Source organism: Crinia signifera, chromosome 1, assembly GCF_055691185.1.
Source record: "Crinia signifera chromosome 1, ASM5569118v1, whole genome shotgun sequence".
NCBI classification, from domain to species: domain Eukaryota; kingdom Metazoa; phylum Chordata; class Amphibia; order Anura; family Myobatrachidae; genus Crinia; species Crinia signifera.
Genome location: NC_139217.1, coordinates 401,324,960 through 401,348,730, shown reverse-complemented (window position 1 = coordinate 401,348,730; position 23,771 = coordinate 401,324,960). Strand labels below are relative to the sequence as shown.

Sequence of the window (23,771 nt, the reverse complement as noted above, 5' to 3'; positions counted from 1 at the left end):
TGGCGCACTACGGTGTGACCTTGTGTGTGTGTCAGCGTGACACGCACATGACGTCATTTCCGGTGATTCGTAAATCAAAGATATAGGCCTCATATGCTCAATTTACAATGACCACTACATAAACATCAGTGTATTTCAAAATAAGCAACTGTGAGATGCGTAAATGCGGAACCTGGATAGCCGCAATAACTGAACGCGGACTGGAAGCGGAAGTGCCCGCTAACAGTGGTAGACCACGAACCTAAGTGTACAAATAGGGGCCATGTAACAACAATGTGATGTAAGCAAAGGTTCCATATTAAATCGCTGATGGCCTCCGCTGGTCAGTGGCGGTACTGCATATACAGTACATAATGTATGAAGTTATCAATTACACGAAGTACACTGCATAAAATAACATAGGAAATATAAGGCTACCAATCCAGGCCTCACACATGGTATCACTTAGCACACAAGATACACAGAATTATACACGCATAAAAAATATATAATGCATACTAACATATATAATCCAAAAAAAACTATGTACACTGAAAAAGGAAAAGGAAAGAAAAAAGAGAGAAAGAATATCACAGCCTGGGCTACCAATAGATCATCTATGTAAAAAATGTCTAGAAAATATAATAGGTAATATACTGGGTCTGTAAGTCACAAAAATGGAAATATTTAGTTAAGCACCACATCTGATAAGCAACGGCCTCACTTCAACGTAAAAACACGTAATGGATCATCCAATCTTCTATTCAAAGCACACTGTACTTTTTAACTATACATTATCCTTAATAGCGCTTCTCTAGAACCCCGTGCTCTATTTCCCAATTCTACCTGGCCAATAAAGCTGATTCTGATATATATATCTTAAATTAAATAGTGTCACTCCAGGTACTTTGTATAAATCCTTTTACTGCAAGTCTACGCAAGTCTACTGCAAGTCTATGCAACAGAGACATAATGTGAATATAGTATGCTAAGAATACCAAAGGTATTCTTAGCATACTATATTCGCATTATGTCTCTGTTGCGTAGATTATGCCTCTATCACTCCTTCATGCATATCAGTGTCACTCATCATACTATTGTGTTATGTGATTTTTTGCGTATGATAGCAGCAACCGCTGCACTAGCGTTCTTACCATTATGCAGACCACACGCATACTGTATATGTGCTAACAGACTGATGTTTTTACTCTGTATTGTGTATGTGCAACTTTTTCACTGTTTCGTTCGATATTGTGTATTTTGTTTAGATGGTTGTCCGGGCAATGGGATTAGGATGATGGCGTCATCAGTGGGCGCGTCATTCGGGACCGGAGCCGCCGGGATGATCTCACGTGGTGTGGTGTTCCTGATATACATAGGTATGTGTGTTAACCTGTTTTTTCATCCTGATGAAGAAGTAATAAAACTTCGAAAACGTTCGATCAAGCTCTGCTTGCTTTGCCTTATTGATCAGCCTCCGGGTGCCGCTGACTCTTGACACATATCTGGATACTGCGGTATCATACAGCTGGGCACCGGAGCATTCGGCTCTGTGTTTGGAAGTGCTGCCCAACCACAAACTATATATATATAAATATATATATATATATTTCCCCAACTAATGGTTGCTATAATGTTGATTTTTGTAAAAAATGGACATCTGGACATCCATTTTACTTGTTTCCTAGCACGGCACCCAGATTTTCTACGTACGGCAATAAAGGAAATAGCATCGCATGCGATTTGATCGCATGTGATGCCATGCGATGCGATTTTTTTTTTAATGTCTTTTTTTCTTTTGCCATTGTACACCAGTATATCGCATGCATGCGATTTTATAGGGTCTGCGATGCCATGACATGAGGTATACAATAATATGATTGTATGTCCCAAAAATAGGTTTAACGCCCCCCCCCCCCACACACACACACACACACACACTATCCACGCCACCCCGAAGCATGGCGAGCGGCGGCGGAACGCATCCTCTGACTTTTTCATTATCCCACTATCCACGATGGCGTGGAGTTGATTTTATCTAGAGTGGCAAGCGCAGCGAGTCACCGAGCCCGAAGCGTGGTGAGCGCAGCGAGCCCCGCGAGGAGATGCGGATTACTTTACAATCCGCATTCCGCCGCCCCTCGAGGGGCTCACTGCGCTCGCCACACTTCGGTGTGGCGTGGATTAATGGAATGCGATGCAATGCAATTTCCTTACCCTGAATAGGGGTAAGGAAACAAGTACCCAAGTGCTCCTCCGATCTGTTACTCCTTGTTATAGAGTAGTACAAGAGAAAGAAAGAAATGGAGGTTCCAAAAGAGAAAATGACTGTCTTCAATACCATCCATATGGCATCACTGTTGGTCAATAAACAAGAAAATTGGGCCAATAAAAGGAATTAGCAACTGGAAACCTACAGACCTTGATTATGATCAACAATAGTTGGTACTCTTTACCTAGAACGGCGCCCGCGATTAGAATCGCGGGCGTCGGGGGTAAAAAATCGCGGTCATCGCGGGCATCGCGGGTAAATCGCGGGTAAATCGCGGGTACATAAAAATCGTGTACCCGCGATGACCGCGATTTTCCCATAGGGAACAATGTTAAAAAGCCTGATTGACCGCGATTTTACTTTAAAATGCCTCAATGCCCGCGATTTTCACATAGGAATCAATGTTAAATGGGCTACAGAGCCCAAATAGGCAGAATTAACCCTTAAATGTCACCCCAATTTTTGTACGCCACCCCACGATCCATGCCAACCCGAAGCGTGGCGAGCGCAGCGAGCCCGCGAGGGGCGGCGGTACGCGTCCTCCGACCTTTTCATGCCCTACTATCCACGTCGGCGTGGAGTTGAGAATAGAATAGTGTGGCGAGCGCAGCGAGCCACCGAGCCCGAAGCGTGGCGAGCGCAGCGGATACCTTCACAGTTATACGCGTCCCCTCGCGGGCTTCACAGGTATCCGTGGCGAAAAGCGGACACCTGTGAAGCCCGCGAGGGGACGCGTTTACCTGTGAAGGTATCCGCGTCCCCTCGCGGGGCTCGCTGCGCTCGCCACGCTTCGGGCTCGGTGGCTCGCTACGCTCGCCACACTACTCTATTCTCAACTCCACGCCGACGTGGATAGTAGGGCATGAAAAGGTCGGAGGACGCGTACCGCCGCCCCTCGCGGGCTCGCTGCGCTCGCCACGCTTCGGGTTGGCGTGGATCGTGGGGTGGCGTACAAAAATTGGGGGGACATTTAAGGGTTAATTGTGCCTATTTGGGCTCTGTAGCCCATTTAACATTGATTCCTATGGGAAAATCGCGGGCATTGAGGCATTGAATGCAAAATCGCGGTCAATCAGGCTTTTTAACATTGTTCCCTATGGGAAAATCGCGGTGATCGCGGGCATCGCGTCGCGGCCGTTTATGTACTGCCCGCGATGCCGCGATCACCGCGATGGGCGCCGTTCTAGGTAAAGAGTACCCAATAGTTTTACAGCTGGCTGACGGGAGCCTACTCAAAGGATGACAGAAGACCTCTCTTCAGAAGGATTATGAGAAATACTAATTTTAATTCATCATATATTTTGGTGAAAATGGGGAGTTAGAGCGAAACAAAACATGAAACAGTGAAAGCAGACACTTAGAAGGAGCGATTCACACACCTCTGGTGTTCTCCAAATCTTTGGACAGCGCGACCCGCATAAGCATTTGACAGACATCTGTATGACAGATCTTTCAACATCATAGGGTGTTTTCCAAACCTTTGGACAGCGCCACCCGCATAAGCATTGGACAGACATCTGTATGGCAGATCTATCAACATCATAGGACGTCATCCGAGCGTCATAAGAAGTTTTTTTAAAAACTCTTCCTTAGACCTTCAATAAGCTCAGAATCCCGAGTCAACTACCCCTGAAGAAGCCGTTCACCGGCGAAACGCGTTGGGTCTCGACTCACTGGAAATGCTTGAATTATAATTTTACTATGTTTTATGTGAATATTGTCTGACATCGACTATATCATTCATTTTTAAATAAAAATTTGTTTACAAATCGCAAAATTTTGAATCCACTATTGAATGTCACAGTAAGGTGGAGGTTTCTATCTAGCGCTCTCTATATCCAATACCTGCACAAATTTCTATTTTGGACCTTCACTAACAGGGAGGTCTTATAGAGTAGCTGCTGTAAGTAGCGCAAAACGACGGTCTTTTTTCTACATATATATATACATATAAAGATCTCTACTGTATCTATTTTCGTATAGTCATTTATTTACGGTTTCATAAATTAAGGGAGTTCATAAGGTTTGCTTGTTTTCTTCAGTTTTTGTTCTCTTTTTTTCATTATTTCTTTGAAATGTTCTTCTTCCTTTTTTTGTTTTTCTTGTTCCTCATTGTCCATCTCGTCTTTCGCTTCTTTTATCATAATGTTCAACTCTTTTTCCCACTGCAAAATAAGCAATGTATCAAAAAATTTATAGTATAAAAAGATATACAACTATAAATGCACACTTACTGGAGAAAGCTCAGATTTTCCATTATAGTGTAGGTATGCTATTAATTCCAACTGTAAATTGGAAGAAAGGGGCTGCTATATGTGGGATGATATACATGAGGTAGACAGTAACTATTGAGTCAGGCATGCTTCTATGGGTAGGGGATACTCTTATTTTCTAGAGGCAATAGTATAGAAAGCCAGCGTACTAACACGAAAAACCTGGATATCTACTGTCTACAGTAATAGTGGTATATGGGGCAGTACAGATGGTGTAATGGTTAGCATTACTGGATCACAGCGCTGAGGTCATGGGTTCAATTCCCACCATGGCTCTAACTGTGCAGAGTTTGTATATTCTCCCCGTACTTGCGTGGGTTTCCTCCGGGTACTCCGGTTTCCTCCCACAATCCAAAAATATACTGGTAGGCTAATTGGCTCCCAACAAAAAATTAACCCTAGAATGTCTGTGTGTGTGTGTACATGTGGTAGGGAATATAGACTGTAAGCTCCACTGGGGCAGGGACTGATGTGACTGCTCAACTATACTCTGTACAGCGCTGTGGAAAATGTGTGTGCTATATAACAAACTGTTAATAAATAATAAATATATAGATGGTACTATACACAGTGATACAGTATATTTTTTACTGTATCAGTGTTCATATTTATACCATTGATGCACCACTACTATGCAGACAGTATCCATCCATATTTGCACTAGTAGTATCCCAATTTGTATACAGTAATTAACTAACAGTAAACCCACCTGTAATTTTACTCTCTGGAACACTATGACTCTTCAGAACGATTGCTCAGAAAGTAAGCCACCCAGAAGAGTACTACTTGCTCAGAAAGTTTATGACTGGGTCTGCTGGAGCAATGTTGGCACAACTGCAAATTTGTTAACTCCCATGACACTGGTTGGAGAGCCCAACATACTGACTGGTGAATGATTGGAACAATCTGCTAATCATAATGCTGTCAAATATGTATTAGGTATGGTGACACATCTACAGAAAACCATGAGACAACCAGGAGCTGCAGGAGAATTATTTCATATGAGTGTCCATCCATCAGAGACCTGGGGTCTCTCTTAGGCCCTTATTCTGATCGGTGCGGATATTCCCGAATTCTTACGGTGTGGGCCGCACGCCACGCTGTGCGGCAGCGTGCGGGCATCGTCCGTAGAAACGCCCACGTGTCCTCCGCATTCGGACGGACTCACTCTTTAAGAACAGGGCGTGTGTACGGACGACATACAAACCGTGCGTGTGCGGTGGAAACGTACAGATTCTTGCACGGTCTTCCCACACAAGCACGGTCTTACCGCGTCAGAACGTACGGGAAGCTGTCCGTACGCCCCGATGCGGAGTAGTTACGCACAATCCAACACTTTTGTACTGAGTACACACATCGATCACATGACCTACTTAGGCTATTAGGCAACCTCCTGGAAAAGGGATTGTTAGCAATTTCAATCAATTAAATGCTCATCTATACTAACCCACATTCCTACTTCATTCATGACACACATTAACCCTTACAGCATGTGACCCTAACATACATCTATATACACTATGTACATTTAGCTTATTTTAAACATTTTAAACAACTTACACATATACTTTAGCATGTTAGGAAAAAACACTGACAACTTTGAACTTTAAATAAAGATTTATTAACAAAAACTAATACCAACAAAGAAAATTAATTTTCAGCATCTATTATGCTATCCATGAGGCACAACATCTGCCGCATCAGGCCTCTTAGACGAAGGAGGGCCCCACGGCGACCCTCCTCTGCTTGGGCTGGCTCATCTGTGGAGGGAATTCAAATGTAAAAATGACTAATGATATTCATGCATACATTTAACATAATCAAACCTACATTTTAAACATGCATTCTGCCAGGTGTGTGTGTATATATATATATATATATATATATATTTTTATATCTATATATATATACACACATATCTAACTATATATCTGAGACATACACCTACACATACATGCATACATACTACATGGAAAGCCTGATTTTGGCCCTCTACCCTTTACTCTGTAGAACACCTCACAGTCATACTGCTCCTTCTCAATACAAACCCACCCATGACTAAGCTCTGAGAAGCATGCCACGCGCTGCACCAATCACAATTCTGCAAACAAAGTTCAGTGTCGGTTATATGATGGAGCCTGGCAGGGGAGTTACACAACTCTCCGGAATGCTCAGTACATTTGTGCAATCAAGCATGGCTTGCCTGCTGATGGTCTGCTCCAGAAATCATTGTCATAATGCCAGTTAGGGGAAGCTGCAGCACTAACCCACTCCCATGCTCAACAGCATTACTAAGACCAAATCCACACACAATTATGGTGCAAAACATACATGCAGATCGCAGGGGGTGGTTAGCTAGAGGAGGGCCCAGGGGCACTCACCACTTGTTACTCCAGTCTAAGCCACGCCTGGCCATACTCCATTTATGCCATACTGAATCTAGTTTACACAGATCAATCACCAGTAAACTCTACTCACCTATATGAGGCTACAGATTGTATGCAAGCAGCAGGGACATGTAACCCTTACATGAGCAAGTCATCACTATCTTCCAGGATACAGATTAACTACACAGGTTCAGTGGCACTTAAAATCGACCTGACAGACATCCGCACAACCTGTGTCATTAATATGTGTCCAGGATGAAAGGGATGGTTTGGCCACCCTATCTAACCCCAAAGTGTGTCTGTTGCTATCCAGTTTGTTTTATCACTTTATAGTATTGAAAAACACTATTGAATCACCAGTGCTACAAAGCAAATAGAAGATGACTAAAGGAATAATGAATCTTTATGTATACATACAGGGGCGGGCTGGGCCGGGGGGCAGGGTGCCACATGCCCCCCGGGCCGGTATGAAGTGGCTGGGCCGGGGCCGTCTGTGTGCATCTTGCACAGCCGCAGCCCTGCTGCCGCAGCCGTCTCCGGGTCCTGCCGCAAACAGGCCTCCATGTATGGCGACGGCCCCTCCAAAAATGGCCACCGCCTTGGAGGAGACAGACACTAGAGGTACTGCTGTACCTCTAGTGTCTGTCAGAGCCTGGATGACAGCGCGGCCAGCAGTGGCGTAAGTATGGGGGGGGGAGGGGGGCGGCACCAGGCACTGCATCAAGTGGCACCAGGCACCGCATCAACTCACGTGACATCTCCAGGTCCCTATGTGCTGCCGTGCCCCAGACAGCCTGCAGGACGCCCATCATTTTTGCTTTAGTCTGGCTGTGTTTGGGCCATCTGCATGCCCCGCCCTCTGCTGTCACTGTGTCCTGTCCTGTACGCACGCAGGATCATCCTGGTGACTGTCATCTCATTTCCTCCCCAGACAGTAGCCAGTGAGTGTAGCTCCTCCTCCCAGGATATGCATGGCCGGGAGACCAGACTCCGCGGCGGCCGCTCTCATGGCCATAAGCAGGGAGGTGAGGTTGCTTGCTTCCCCCAGCCCACAACTGCTCAGCCAGGCCAGCCAGCAATGTATGCTAGAGCTGAAGCTGGCTGATTGCTCCCTTTTATGTACGTGACAACAGCCAGCTCTGACTCCTGCTCTGGGACCTGCAGGGAGAGAGAGCTCAGCAGCAGCGTGCAGACACTGCAGAGAATGAAGACTGCTGCTGCCTGACACAAAACACCACATCCTGGAGGAACATCTTCCAGCTACACCAAAAGCCCTTAACTTGTAAGTTCAAAGTGCATGTGGGGGTTGGGACTGATAGGAATATAGTATAGGGTATATAAGGGGTGTGGGGGGTTATAGGACTGTAATATATAACAAGTGTGGGTCAAAGGTGCAGGGTATATATAGTATATAGGGTGTGTGAGGTGTGAAGGGTACATACTATATGTGGGGGGGGGTGTTACAAGTATATGGTTTATAAGAGGTGTGTAGGAGTGATAGGTATAAGGTATATAAGAGGTATATTGGGGGATAAGTATACAATATATAAAGGGTGTGTGGGTGGAGGTTAAGCATAGAGAAATAAGGGATGTGGCATGGGGTATAGGAATATAGTATATCAGCAGTGCGGGGGGGGGGGGGGCTGAAATGTATATAGTGTATAAGGGGTGAGTATGTGGGGGGAGGAGGGAGGAGTGATAAGCATTTATATAAATATGGGGTGTTGAGGGAGATGATAGGTATATGTGCACCCCTTGAGGTTACACTTGCTGCAGATGGCACTTTTGTAAACAGGAGTATTTAGGACAAACTGAGTAGCCGCAGTTCTAACATTACATCCTTGCTGTCCCCCTGTTCATTGGTGATCGCTTAAGTGATCAATCGCACAGTGTCCCTGTTATCGAGAAACTGCAAATTCACAGGACAGGTCCTGTGATCACATCGCAGTATTATTCCAGAACCCCCACATAACCTAACATTCCTATCTAATTGTATCCCATCAGGACTGTCCTGTAATCTGGTGGGACGGCCATGCTATGGAATTCTATCCTTATGTATCCCTCCTATTATCCCTATAGATTGTAAGCTTGCGAGCAGGGCCCTCCTCCAGGGCCTAGTCACTGTTGTTTTCAATTGTAAAGCGCAACGGAATATGCTGCCGTTATATGTCACTGGAAATAAATAAAAATATATAAATTGTGAACGCCTCTGCCTGATTGACAGACAGAGGCGTTTGTATGGCAGGGCGGAGGTGGAAGATCGACGGTCGATTTCCAATACTTGTATCGATCTAATGACCCTTCGGCGCACGCTGTTCCCATTTCGGGTGTGTGTGGGGGAATGATTGTTTAATAATTGCTGCATACTAGATAGAGGGGAGAGGGGAGGGTGGTGAAACGATGGTGATGGTGGTAGGCCACTTGCTTGTGTTGCCCCCCAGGCTGAAAGTTGCCAGCCAGCCTCTGTATACATACCACTTTCCTCCGCCTGCGCCACCTCACAGGCCTCCTCATCCTCCTCTTCAGCTGGTACCAGCTCTGCCTCCACCAGCTCCTCCTCCTGTGGCACCATCTCTTCCACCACAACCTCCTCCTCCTGTGCCACCACCTCCTCCTCAACAATCTCCTCCTCCTCTGGCACCACCTCCTCTGGCTCCACAATCTCCTCCTCCTCTGGCACCACCTCCTCGGCCATCTCGCCAGTGCCCTCCTCCTGGGCCTGGGACGCCTCTGCCTGCTCCCGTGCCTGTCTTGCTCTATCACGGGCTGTGTTTGGACAAAGTAAAAAAAGTGGCAATTAGTGGTAATTTGTATTAAGCCTTATCAACCTATAAATGCAAAGGTTATAAGTACAGATAATTGTACAGCCAAACAGCTCCTCAGTGGCCTTTACAAAACACAGCCTGTAACATGGCAGGTATGCTGTGACATTTGGGCCATTTTAAGCATCACAAGCATTAATCCTCCCCAATAACATATTTTATGACCATTACAGGGAGTCAAACTCATATATTGTATGCCATGTTTAACTCATGATCAGGCTGCTGACCTTAGTGGATTAAATAATGTCAGGTAAGCAATCATGTACAAATCCACATTTACTGTTGAAATACTCACATCTAGCAATGCTGGCCCTTATGGATTGAAGCCTCTCTGGCTCCCTGCGCCGGAGGTCGGACCACCGCCGCTCCAGCTGAGCGATGGTCCGCCGCACATGGGTGCGGGCGTATATCCGGCGGCGGGCCACCGCATAGGCAGAGCGTTTCTGCCTATTCGTTATGAAGGGGCCCGCACGCCCCAGCCTGGTCTCCATAACGGAGACCAGTGTCCTCAGCTCGGCTGAAGAAAAGGGTGCTGCTCTGCCATAAGCCGCCATCTTAGCAATGGCACAAATCAAACAATCATGTGCTGTCATTGGTTGATCAGAGTGATATTTGGTATTAACTTTATTGTTCATTTTTACACTAACAGCGTGTATGCGCCCGAACAGACGGCTAACCCATTGCATCGCACACCCATCCTAAACAGTGTAAAATAAGATGGAAACACATTATATCTAATCTATAACATTCACCAAACATGGGTCTAAGCAACAGGTGAAATAGTGTGCATCACTAGACACTTACACCTAACTCCACAAGGTACTAAACAGCTAATTTATAATGAAGGCAGACCTTTTCCCAAAATTAGGCCATGCTGCCATGTGTACACTTACCTTCTACTGGCCCCTACTACAGAGGTGGAATGAAAAGTAGCTAGCATCTAACCTGAATGTGGAGTGCTTTCACATGTGATTTGGATGCTAGCACTGATTACTTGTGGCTAAGTGGTGGACTGGATTGACATATGGAATGGGTAGTGTCAGTTGTACTACATAGCAAACAAGTGCACAGTACAGAAGTACATTCAAATATACATTGCATGTCTGACCTCAGTTGTATTTGGTCATTGGTGTTGGAATCTGCATTTAGCAAATAAATCAGACTTACTGAGTTTGCCAGGTTTTTTGGAAATATTTTTCAACACCAAGGGGCGGGACGTATGCGCCGCACGGTTGACGCTGGCGTACGGGACGCGGCCGTACGGAACGCAGGTTGCAGCTGATTAACGCCAATTACAGAAATAGTATTTAAAGTTGTCCTAGAAAGGCAAACACTTGTTGCAAACATGCCAGGCTCAGAGTCAGAGGAAGACCAGGTGGTGCAGAATCTCTTGTCACGCATGGAGGCCAACACCACCTATGTGCCCCTCAACCCAGAGCACCCAGATGGCCCATCAACATCAGGCCAATCAGCAGCAGGGCCATCCTCAGCATCAGCAGAATCATTGGGAACACAGCAGGTGGCTTCCCAACAGAGTAGCCAGGCCAGCACTTCAGGTACAGCAACCGTTGGCCGTGGCAGTGGCAGTGCCCGTGCCAGTGGCCGTGCCCGTGGCCGCAGTGGGGCAACAGAGGAACCAACCACAAGAAACATGGCATATGAACCGCGGGAGCTTGACATCCTGGTGACCCGGGCACGTGATTTAATTGAGTGCCCAGCGGTGAAGTTGACACACACAAGGAGATGGAAGATCTGGGAGGAGATAACGGCGGAGATTAATGCAGTGGCTCCACAAGTTCGTCAGACGGAGCATGTTAAGAAGAGGCAAGTACATGTGTGTTACATTTGAGTAGGACAAGTCCAGTAATGTTAACATTCAATATTAGATGGAGTTGGTCAATGGGTGTTCACGTTGCTTGGAGGCACAGACATGTTGGCCATGACATAGAATTGATAGTTATTGGAGGGTGACTGTTTTTGTATCTTCTAAGGGTTGGTTTGAAAAATGAATATAATGTAAGTTTGGTGTCAGTAGTCACATGTTGTATTATGTTTCAGATTGCAATGGGTGCTACAGCAAACATGAGGAGTTACATGTATTAATATGTACACTTTGATTGCAGGTGGCACGACTTCAAAGGCAACCTCAAGAAGAAATTGACCCAGCGGTGGGAACACAGCCACACCTCTGGGGCTGGCCCCATGCCATCCAAGCTGGAGCTCACCCCCCTGGAAGAGATGGCCCAGTGCTGTATAGCAGTGGAGGAGATCCGGGGGGTGAGCACTATAGACAGCGAGTCCCCAGCGGAAGTGATGGCTTCTACGCTTGAAGGTAATTATTTGCCAGGCCATAAGTAGATGTTTAACATTTGGTATGGAATGTGTGGTAATTGGTAATTTCTCGTTCAACAGCATCCCCACCGCTTGGTCCAGATTCTCTTGAGGAGGCTGTGGAGTCTGTGCCACCTGGCCCCAGTAGCAGGCCCGTGCAGCAGCCGCCGGGATTGTCCGCGGCTGAATTGTCCATGTGGGGCCGTGTGCTGGATAGTATTGTGCAGCAGGGAGAGTCGGCATTTGAGCGGGTGCGTAGGGCCGAGGAGGTGCTGCAGGGTTTGACCACCAGCCAGCAGAGTATTGCTGAGAGCCTGCAGGCTATAAGTGGCAGCCAGCAAGCTATGAGTACCAGCCATCAAGCTATTGCTGCTAGCCTGCAGGTGCTGGCTGATCAAGCCCTGCGGCAAAATGACCTCCTCCTCCGCCATAATGAACTTATGGTGGAGCTAGTTACCAGCAATAGGGCCCTAATGTCACCCGCTTCGGGTGCATTACCAACAGCATCACTCCCTGCTGCCAGAGGGGGAAGAAGATCCACCCCCTCACCAGCATGTGCTCCACATGAGGCACCATCTGACTCTGGCCGTGGACGAGGCCGAAGAGCTGCTGCACGTGGCAAGGAGCCTGCCAGGGGCAAACGTGCCCGCAAATGAACTTGTGTCCCCATTAATCTCCACCGTTATGTCTTCCTAAATCTTCCATTGAGCTGTGTGTGTCAGCATCCTCTGTCCAAATCCGTGCCCAGGGTCACCACTTTTGCCGCGGTTAAAATGTCATGTTTGGTTCACCTGTTGCCCTGTTTCGGCTACCATTACTGTGTGCTGTACTTGAAGTGTTGGTGCTGTACTTTTGTTGTGAAGCCACCTGATGTGTTCCCAATGATTCTGCTGTGGCTATTTATTCTATATTATGTCTTTTTTGTCCTGGGATGGTACCATTTGTTTTGTGATGTTTTTGAAAAATTTGCCAAAGTTTCTTTAATAAATGTTATTTTGGCCCCACAAATGTCTGTATTAATTGATACATGCAGAAGTGCCATGTGTATTAGTATTATTAATATTAAGTTGTGTGCATTATTTGCAGTGTAAAAGTTTGTGACAAGTGCAGCATGTAATGTTCCCTTTAAGCTGCAATGCTTCCAATTGTAGCAGTGAGAAGCGTGTAATTAACAAGTAATGGGTAAAGTAGGTGATTGTATTGGGTTCAGGTGACATTGGTTGAAGGGCGTCCGTCCTGATTAGGCGTTCCGATTGCCTAGCGCATGACCGAGTGGTGTCCGCAAAGCAAGAGTAACCTTTTGGACACCGCACATTTCTTCCCTTTTTGTTCGCGTGCATTCGGCGTGCTGTCCGAATGCACGCCTACCAAAATATGTGTACTCCCCCGTGTCCGCCCATGTTTCCGCCCAGTTTAGCCCACTTTGAAACTACGCCCATGTGTCATTCCGCATGACGCCCATAACACACCCATATTGCCCGAATGATTGCGGTGCACATTTATGTACGGGATTAGTGAGAACAAGTACGGAGACCATGCGTGGCACATGCGCGTCGCGTTCTCCACGCATGCGCAGACGGCTAAAAAACGCCATCCGAAAGAATTCGGAAAAGTCCGCACCGATCAGAATAAGGGCCTTAATAACATTGGGAGGGCAGGAATGGGATGTTTGCCAAATAATGCAACCAGAGAATTGAGAGAGGAGGGTTCTAAATTATAAATTCATCTGACATTTGGGGTCCATAATAAAGCCAACATAGATATTTAGTAAAGATCAATTTTAGTATATATATTTAGAGATTTACTAAAGGCAAAACTAACTGAAAAACTACACTAAAAATCTTGTGTTAGATTAATTAAGACCATTGAACCAACAACTGGTTATTTTTTAATAGACGCCTAATAAACCTCATATTTATTAGCAATTGAATTTAAAATCATATCACTTTTGACTTAAAATTGATCTGATAACTGAAAAAATAATAGATTAATAATAAGCAGGACCTATTTAACTGCTAAAATATGTTGAACGGGCTGAAGGATAATTATAGGGGATGTGGTTTTGTTTGGACCCCGCACTAAGTAATACCCACTAGGGATGAGGGGGTCAAGAGAGATCCTTGTCTCCCGTAGTGGGGTTCGGCTTGAGTGGCCTGGTACCAACTAAGATGTGTGTCTAGGTACCTTATTTGGCAGACATTATACAGTTGGTGGTGCTCCCTTGAGTCCGAGTATACACTTAAACAATTGGGGAGAGAAAGAAGACTCTTTTTGTGGGGCATTCTTTTGATAGGATAGTTATGTTAGATAAAACTTAGCTTTTATTTATTATATTTTTTTTAAAAAGCTCACTGCAAGACTGGAGTTAGATTTTGAATAAATTACGGCTACCTTGTCCAAGAGTAAGCCCCCTTTTTTAAAAAATAAGAAGGATAATTATACCTATAAAAAGGGACATAACCATGTGATGCACTGGCTTTAGTAAATACAGCAGCTTATGGAGATAACCCAGAGCCTACACAGGCCTAGGTTCCTCAGTGATTGATTAAACATCAATGCATTATCTGCTGGTGAGGTCATACAGATGTTCTGTCTCAGTCAACATAATTATTTATACAGCAGGGTATTTAGGTTACGGCTGTTGCTCCTGGCTTCTTACTCCATTTTCCGACTACTGCTTAGAATAAGTATAATGATGCACATATAGGCCCTTATTCTGATTGACGCGGACTTTACCGCATACTTTCGGATCGCGTCTTTACGGCGTCTGCACATGCGTGGAGAACGCTACGCGCATGTGCCACGCATTGACTCGGTACCAGTTCGGCCAAATCCCGTCCAGAACTGTTCACCGCTATCATTCGGGAAATAGGGGCGTATTATGGGCGTCATGCGGAATGACACATGGGCGTAGTTTCAAAGTGGGCAAAACGGGGCGGAAACATGGGCGGACACGGGGGAGTACACTTATGTTGGGGGGCGTACATTCGGAAACCACTCCGAATGCACGCGATCAAAAAGGGCAGAAATGTGCGGTGTCCACAAGTGTACTATTGCTTTGCGGACACCACTCGTTCATGCGGTAGGCGAACGTACGCCTAATGACTAAAACCATTAACACCTGAACCCAATAGAATCTACTCCTTTACTCATTACTCACTAATAGGCCGCTTGTCAGTGCTTTAATTGAAACCATTGCTGCTTCAAGGAAACCTTAGTAATCCCCCACATATGCTGTACTTGTCCCACACTTAAAAACTGCTAACAATGGACATGACTGAATATTAATACTATCAATACACATGTGTATTCGACATGTACTCATGAAACCACACATTTTGGGTAAAGTAAACACATTTATTTATATTCATGTCACACTCAATGCCAGTGTGATGCAAAGACCATAAAATAATACATACAAACAATAAACAACATGGCAGGAATGCTGCAAAATAAATAATAATACAAAACATATATAATTGCACACAGATGGACTCCAGCACCTCCTATGTGCCACTGCACATGCAGCCAGTGGGAAATGAGGAGGCTGCTGGCCCTTCTACAGCAGGGCAAGCTGCACCTGAGCATTCAACAGCAGGGCACCCTACACCTGGCCCTTCTGCAGCAGGCCAACCTGCAGCTGGCTCATATGCACCATCAGCAGAATCATTTGGAACACAACCGGGGACTTCACAAGATAGTACCATGGCCATCACTTCAAGTACAGCTGACAGTAATGGCAGGCAAAAGAGGGCAACAGGGGAACCACTAAGGACATATGAAGCAAGGGCTCATCTGGTTACCCTGAGCACGTGATTGGACACAAGAAGCTGACACACACAGCACAATGGAAGATTTGGGAACACATAACGGCGGAGATTAATGCAGCCACAAGTTCATTTCCGACCACGTTTGGCCTTGGTAGGCTCCTTGGCCTGTGCAGCAGCTCTTCGGGGACGGCCAGATGCTGGGGCAGGTGGAGCAGATGATGTGGAGGGGTTGGCTGGTCTACCCCTCCTGCCAGCAGGGAGTGTTTCCGGTGGTAATGCACCAGAAACGGATGACATTAGGACCCTGTTGCTGGTAATCAGCTCCACCATAAGCTCATTATGGTGGAGGAGGAGATCATTTTGGCGGGTGGCTTGCTCGGCCAGCACCTGAGCACTTGCAGCCATGGCCTGATGTGACTCAGCCATGGCCTGCATGCTCGCAGCCATGGACTGCTGGGTGCTGACCAAGCTCGCCAGGATCTCCTCGGTCCTACGCACCCGTTCTGATGCCAAGTCTCCCTGCTGGTTGATGTCCCCAAGCACCTGGGCCAAGGCGGCCAAATCGGCTTGGCCCGATGCCTGCTGCTGCACAGGCCTACCTCTGGGGCCAGGTGGCACGGACTCCTCCACCTCCTGAGCAGAGTCCTCACCAAGCGGTGGGGTGTCTGTGGGAAAAGATAAACACAATTAGGAGACATTCTACGATAATTACTTGCACAAGTTTATGGCATGACCAATATTTACCTTCCAGAAAAGACGCAAACACTTCAGCTGGGGCCTCGCTATCCATCGTGCTCACCCCCCTGATCTCCTCAACTGCTATACAGCTCTCGGCCATCACCTCCAGGGGGGTGAGCTCTAGCCCTGATGGCATGGGCCCGGCCCCAGATGTCTGGCTGTGTTCCCACCGCTTGGTCATCTTCCTCTTCAGGTTGGTTTTGAAGTCCTGCCACCTGCAATGTAAGTTGACATATTAATACATGTCACTCCCAATGTTAGCTGTTGCAGCCATTGCTCTGTGCTACATATTACAACATGTGATTAATGTCCCATATATAATATTACATGCAACTATGATATCAACCGTTACAATACACATTCACAATCACCCTACTCTAACTCTCAACGAAATAACATGGCAATAATGTATGTGTATCGTAACAACCTCACGGCCCATTTGCTAAATGCATCTAAGCATCAATTCAATCATTACTTGGCTATTACTGGCCACATGTATCACAAAACAACTTGCCTCTTCTTCACATGGTCCGTCTCACGAACTTGTGGCGCTACTTCATTAATCTCTGCCGTTATCTGTTCCCAAATCTTCCATCTGCGTGTGTGTGTCAGCTTCTCCGATGGACACTCAATCCAATCACGTGCTCGGGGAACCAGGATGGCAAGCTCCTGTGCTTCATATGCCTTATTTCTTGTAGTTGGTTCCTCTGTTGCCCTGGCTCTCCCCTTGCCACGTCCTTGGCCACGCCCCCTGTCACGTGTCGCTGCACTTGAAGTGCTGGCCATGGTACTACCTTGTGAAGTCCCCGGTTGTGTTCCAAACAATTCTGCTGATGGTGCATATGAGCCAGCTGCAGGTTGGCCTGCTGCAGAAGGGCCAGGTGTAGGTTGCCCTGCTGTAGAATGGTCAGGTGCAGGTTCCCCTGCTGTAGAAGGGCCAGCAGCCTCCTCATTACCCACTGGCCGCATGTGCAGTGGCACATAGGTGGTGCTGGAGTCCATCTGGTCAAATAGTTGCTGCAGCACTGGGTCCACCTCTGGTTGTGATCCAGACATGTTAGCAACAACATTGTCACCTTCTAATACACCTTTATATACTGTTTGTGTATCCTGTTTGGCGGACATCAGCGGCAGCTGCGTTCCGTGCGTGTGCGTACGTCGCTGTTTTTTCGCGCCGCATACGGTGGCGGAAATTCCATTGTGTAAAACCTGGCGAAAGTTCTACATGAAATACTGGTCACCAATGCTAACATTGCATAGAATCTTCTGATAAACCTGTGACTATTGCACAATACACATGCTATTTGCTAGCATGACATGACATTTGAATTATGACTACTGTGGTATTGTGGCGTTTTATTGCAAGCTAAAAGTAGCCCAATCCCTTAGATAATCCAGGCCACAAATCATGCAATACTCATCTCTACTGTTATAGACCACACATGTGAGAGCCCTATAAATAGTGAGTTGCTGCTAGAATCATTTGTCTCCAGATCTGGACTTGTCAGGGTCTAAGGTAAGCTCTTCCATGCTCCTTGTAGATATGATATCCATTAACAATGTAAGTGTATGAATGTATGCACCATTGCCTCACTGACTACAGATTGTTGGGCCAGCAAAGTGCGTGTATCATTATTGCAACATGTCACATGTTCACTATTTCACTCACAGGTCTTAAACATGTGTGGGTTCATCTATTGCAGGACAACATGTCCCAGCAATAGATGAAATGTCTCATAGTACATGATGTTGGCAAAAAATGCTGACACCTTTATATGTGTGTTTTGGACGGTGTGTATTGAGTTCATATTATTGTGTCATCATTAGAGAGTCAAATGGATCTGCGGGATTACACGGGGCGGCCATCTATTGTACGTATTGAAGGCTACAAATCAATTTGTAGTGGGATATGGCCATTATGTGCATAGGTGCATCAGTATTTATGTTCATTTCTTTATAGGTTGCAGAAGCTATTCTGCGCTACATGGAGAGGAGGCTAAGGGCACTTGCGGCTCTCCCCACTCGTCGCCCAAGGAGGCCAGGACGTGCTAGAATCTATCGCACACGGGTGACTCTGTTTGCTATGCCCGATGATGAGGTACTTACTAGGTACCGGTTACCCCCACATGTAATTCTGGATCTGCTCACCCTAATTCAGAGTGATTTGGAACCTCTACACGGGATCACGACAGCAATTCCGCCTCACACACAGCTGCTGGCGGTGTTGCATTTCTGCGCCTCAGGATCATTCCAACAAGTAGTGGCAGTACTTGCTGGAATATCTCAGCCGGCCTTCTGCCGAATCCTGAGGCGTGTGACGTCGGCCATGTTCAGGCGCAAGGGGCACTTCATGGCCATGACATTTGCCACCGAGACCCTGCGCAGAAGCCAGCAGGCCTTCCATCAAATTGCTGGCTTCCCTAATGTGATAGGGGCTGTGGATGGCACCCATGTACCATTTGTGCCTCCATCTCGAAGTGAGAAGATATATAGGAACCGCAAATTGTTCCACTCACTGAACGTGATGGTGGTATGTGGCCCATCCATGGAGATTCTCGCCTTCAACTCGAAGTTTCCCGGAAGTGCCCATGACTCTCATGTCATCCGACAAACCGGGATATGGCAAAGACTACAAGAGCTGGAAGGCCGTGATGCGTGGGTTCTGGGTGACTCCGGTTACCCATGTACGCCCTGGCTACTTACGCCGTACAGCTACCCAGCACCGGGCCCACAGGAGGCATTCAATCGGGCGCATGTTGCCACCAGGCAAGTGGTGGAGCGCTCAATTGGCCTTTTAAAAGGTCGATTTAGAGTGCTCCACCGCACTGGTGGTGACTTACAATATGCGCCTGAAATGGTGTCGAGGATCGTGGGCCTGTGTATATTTTTCCACAACATTGCTGTGCGGCGTGAGATACCCTTTGATGAGTGGGAGGTACCATCTGAGCCGCAAGATCCGCCCATGCGCCCATCCCGCGCCCCTGAATGCCGGAGGGGATACCAGCTGCGGGACTCTGTGGCGCAAAGATACTTCAGGTACATGTTATCGAGTTCACAGAACACACCAATTATTGTACAAATCACCCCTGCAAATAAGTACAGTGTGTTAGTTGTCAGTGTTACAACACGAAAATTAGCCAGCCTGCCCTCCTAATGGCAAAGAAATAGGAGATATTTATCATATGTGCTTAGTTTTGGGGGAAGTTAAATATTGGTGCGAATTATTATACCTTGTTCAAGGGATCTTATGTGTTTGTTATATCTTCATTATTGTAGTTGATACTATCCCTGATGACTGGTGAGTACATTGATTTATTCTGTAATGTGTTTGGGATTTTTTCATGTGTTGATGTCTGATTTGTTTGCAGATATATATATATATATATATATATATCTATATATATGATATTAGAATTTATTCACATGTTTCTACATTTCAAGGAGCAGGCAGCCAGGCAGGCAGGCAGGCAGGCAGGCAGGGCTGTTGTATAATGGTGGTCTCAGGATACCTGCAAGTGTGTGTATGTGTCTTTTACACATAAATGTACGCATACACATAGATGCATAGAGTAAATAATGCTAAGTACAGCTATGCGTTGCTAAGCTATAGCACGCGTTGCTTGGCGGAGCGAGGCGTCATTGGATTTGCTAAGTGCATACACACTGTGTTTTATATATATCAGATTTGTTCATTGCCATACATCAACACTACTGTTTGGAAGGCAAGCGAATTTGTCACCATTTGTGTTGGCGCAGAGACGCTGTTCATGTAAAGATGAACAATAAAGTTATTAACACAAATAACTGTGATCAACCAATGCCACCAGCTGATTGGTTGATAGATGCCATTGTCAACATGGCGGAGACACGAAGGCCAGAACCCTTCACACATGCGGAGCTGCGGGTTCTTGTCTCCGTCATGGAGACAAGGCTGGGCCGTGCAGGGCCCTTTATAACCAACCGGCATAAGCGGAGGGCCTATGCTGCGGCAGGGCGCCGAATTTACGCCCGCACTCGGGTGCGGAGGTCCCTCGGGCAGCTGGAGAGGCGGTGGTCGGACCTCCGCAGGCGCCAGCCCCAGCTGCTTCAGCAACTCAGGGGCGAAATTGCTGAGTGTGAGTATTTTAGCTATGAAATTTCGCACTTACAACATAGCATATATAAACAATAAAATGTGTCTCATGATAAGTGGGTGTCCATGGGTTTAAAAGTCCATAGACTGTTATGTGTGCTTCTTCCTGGTTAACATGCAGTCATGTGGCTTTTATATGTAATGCCATAGCATTGAGGATTATGATGCATACAATGTGCCAGATCTAATATGTGTTACACATTGATAAATGCCTGGTTTGTAATGTGTGAACAAATTACTACCAATCACATACTAATTTAAATGTCACTATTTGGAATCCATTAACAGTAAGGAGCTACTTTCCTGCATCGTTTGCCATCATTATCACCCTTCCATGTATGTCTTGTTATGGATTAATACATGTGCCCCAATGACCCCACATTGACCATGATGTTTTTTTCTAACACACAGCACGAGCCCAAGCACAACAGGCCCGGGAAGAGGCGGAGGCAGCCCTGGCACAGGAGGAGGCCCAAGACCCGGAGGAGGAGGTGGCGGAAATGGTGGAGGAGGAGGAAGTGGAGGAGGAGGAGATGGTGGTGGAGGAGGAGGAGGTGCGTGAGGAGGTGGTGGAGGAGGATGTGGAAGCGGAGTTGGTTGCGGAGGAGGAGGTGTTGGTGGCGGAGGAGGAGGTGGAGGAGGTGGTGGTGGTGGAGGAGGAGGAGGAGGAGGAGGAGGAGGAGGAGGTGGAGGAGGAGGAGTTGGAGGAGGAGGTTGTTGATGCAGAGGAGCTGGCGGAGGAGGGGTCTGAGGAGGCCACGGTTGCCCCGGAGGAGTCGGATGACGATGGGGAGGAGGCGTGCCAGGCCCCGGAATATCAGCAGATCGGTATGTTAACATAATGCATCATTCATGAAGTAGTTGTACTGGTATTTGTTATGTAGCACTGTTGGTAAAAAAAATTTTTCCCATACTATTCATATAGACCCCAAAGTGGGTAGCTACAGATACAGGTACGGGTTAGATGGGGTGTCCAAGGCATCCCTTTCATCCAGGACACCTCTGAATTACACCGGTTTGTGGGATGGGTTGGAGCTCCATTTTGACTGCCACATAACCGTTGTAGTTAAACAGGATCCTGGAGTAAAGGGATGAGTGGATCATTTGTGGCTTAAATTCACCTGCTGCAAGCGTTGATTATGACCCATCAAATAGTGGAATCTATATTGTTGGTGAATGTTATTTATAAACTCTAGGATGTATGCTATAAATGGAGTATGGCCCGGCCTACCTTGGAATGGAGTCAGAAGTTGCCAGTGTCCCAGGAGCCTCCTCTACCTAAACACCCCCTGTACTTCAGATTTTTTTTTTGCCCTCACAGAATTGTAGGTTGGTTTAGACAGAATTATGATTTTGAGGATGTGTACTGTGCATTCCTGACATTTGCATAACTCCCATGCCACGAACCATCACTGAACTTAGACTGAGCAGATTGTGACAAGTTCTTATTGACGGAGGCCATGACCTGCTTGTCATTGGTTAGTCATGGGTGGGTTGTGACTGAGAAGAAACAATATGACTGTTATGTCTTCTGCAGAGTAAAGGGTATAGGCCAAAAAATACAGTATGTAGTAAATAAGTTAGCATGTATGTATATATGTATGTGTCATATCTATTTATCTATGTGTGGCTCTATCTCTCTACATCATGGGTCCTCAAACTGCGGCCCTCCAGATGTTGTGAAACTACAAATCCCGCCATGCCTTGCCACAGTTTTAACACTTCCTTATAGCAAAACTGTGGCAAGGCATGCTGGGATTTGTAGTTTCACAACATCTGGAGGGCCGCAGTTTGAGGACCCATGCTCTACATAGATATATATATATATATATACACACATGTCACCTAGCATTTGTGCAATTTATGTCGCAGTATGTGAAATGTATGCAAGAATAACATGACTAATTGTTGCCCCTTTGACATGCCCACAGATGACACCACACCGGCAGATGAGGGGGTGCGTGGGGCCCTCCAGCGACTGGAGCACCATCTGCGGCTCGCTCAAGCAGACCTGCAGGACCTTAAAGACCTGCTTAGTTAATTTATAATTTTATATTTTTTTATTTTTGTTAATTGTCGGGTTCAATAAATTCTTTATGCAAGTTCACAGTTGTTGGTTTTATTTGCACTTTAAATAGTATATGTGTAGATTGGTTATAATCTTTTACACAGGGTGTAATACAAACCATTGCACTTACATTGCTGTAAGGGTTAATATGTGCAATGCATGTGTTAGGCATGCTTGTAAGGATATATTGGAATCTAATTGATTCCAAGTCCAAATAAGCAGTTTTTTATGAGGATAGGTAATTGAATAAGTGGGTCATGTGATGTATTGCAGAAGATACTTCATAGTGGGTTGTTTGGCGTAAATACTCCGCTTACGTGCGGTAGCACCGCTTGGCTCCCGTTCGGATGCGGTATTCCCGAGCATACTCTGTAATACTCTGTAATACCGTGCCGAATCGGAGTGTTTCTCCCGCACACGCATGCTTTGTATGTCGTCCGTAAACACGCCCTGTTTTAAAGAGTGAGTCCGTCCGAATGCGGAGGACACGTGGGCGTTTCTACGGACGATGGCCGCATGCGGCAAAACACCGTGGCGTGCCGACCGCTCCGTAAGAATGCGGGAATTTCCGCACAGATCAGAATAAAGGCCATAGACACTTGATCAGTGCAATGCAATTTTGGCCTATAAGAATCTCAGTTCTGCTGTCTTGACAAATCTGGGGTCACTGTCAGTTAGCTTGGGCATCTCCCAGCATTTGTATAAGGTGTTTAATAAGCTTACTTTGCATGTGATATATTTTTGACAAATAGGAATTCAATAGGAAATGTTTGTTTTTAGTCAGTTTATAGTACACTTCTATTTTAAGGCAATTTGAAAAGGAATTGATTAAACCGACAGACTTTAGACTTTAAGCTGAATTACATGGACATTAATTTTCTGGAATTAGTACAACATCGACATTTATGGTGCGTACACATATGACGTTCCCCGCTGCCGCCAATATTGTCAGCCGCAGAGACCATTGGGGAGCACTTGCCAATGCCAGCATGCAAGGAG

General features: G+C 46.2%; 1 protein-coding gene across 3 annotated transcripts in view; it reads right to left on the bottom strand.

Annotated features, from left to right (window-relative positions):
* Window positions 1–3,701: 3,701 nt before the first annotated feature.
* The window catches only part of TMEM232 (transmembrane protein 232), a 199,217-nt gene continuing 179,147 nt past the window's right edge, over window positions 3,702–23,771 (bottom strand). For 2 of the 3 annotated variants that reach the window (XM_083151677.1, XM_083151679.1), the window contains one exon: window positions 3,702–4,416. In XM_083151677.1, coding sequence (XP_083007803.1) covers window positions 4,258–4,416 — 159 coding nt within the window. In that variant the 3' untranslated portion in view covers window positions 3,702–4,257. The remainder of the gene's footprint in view (window positions 4,417–23,771) is intronic. The other variant, XM_083151676.1, reaches the window with a different exon arrangement.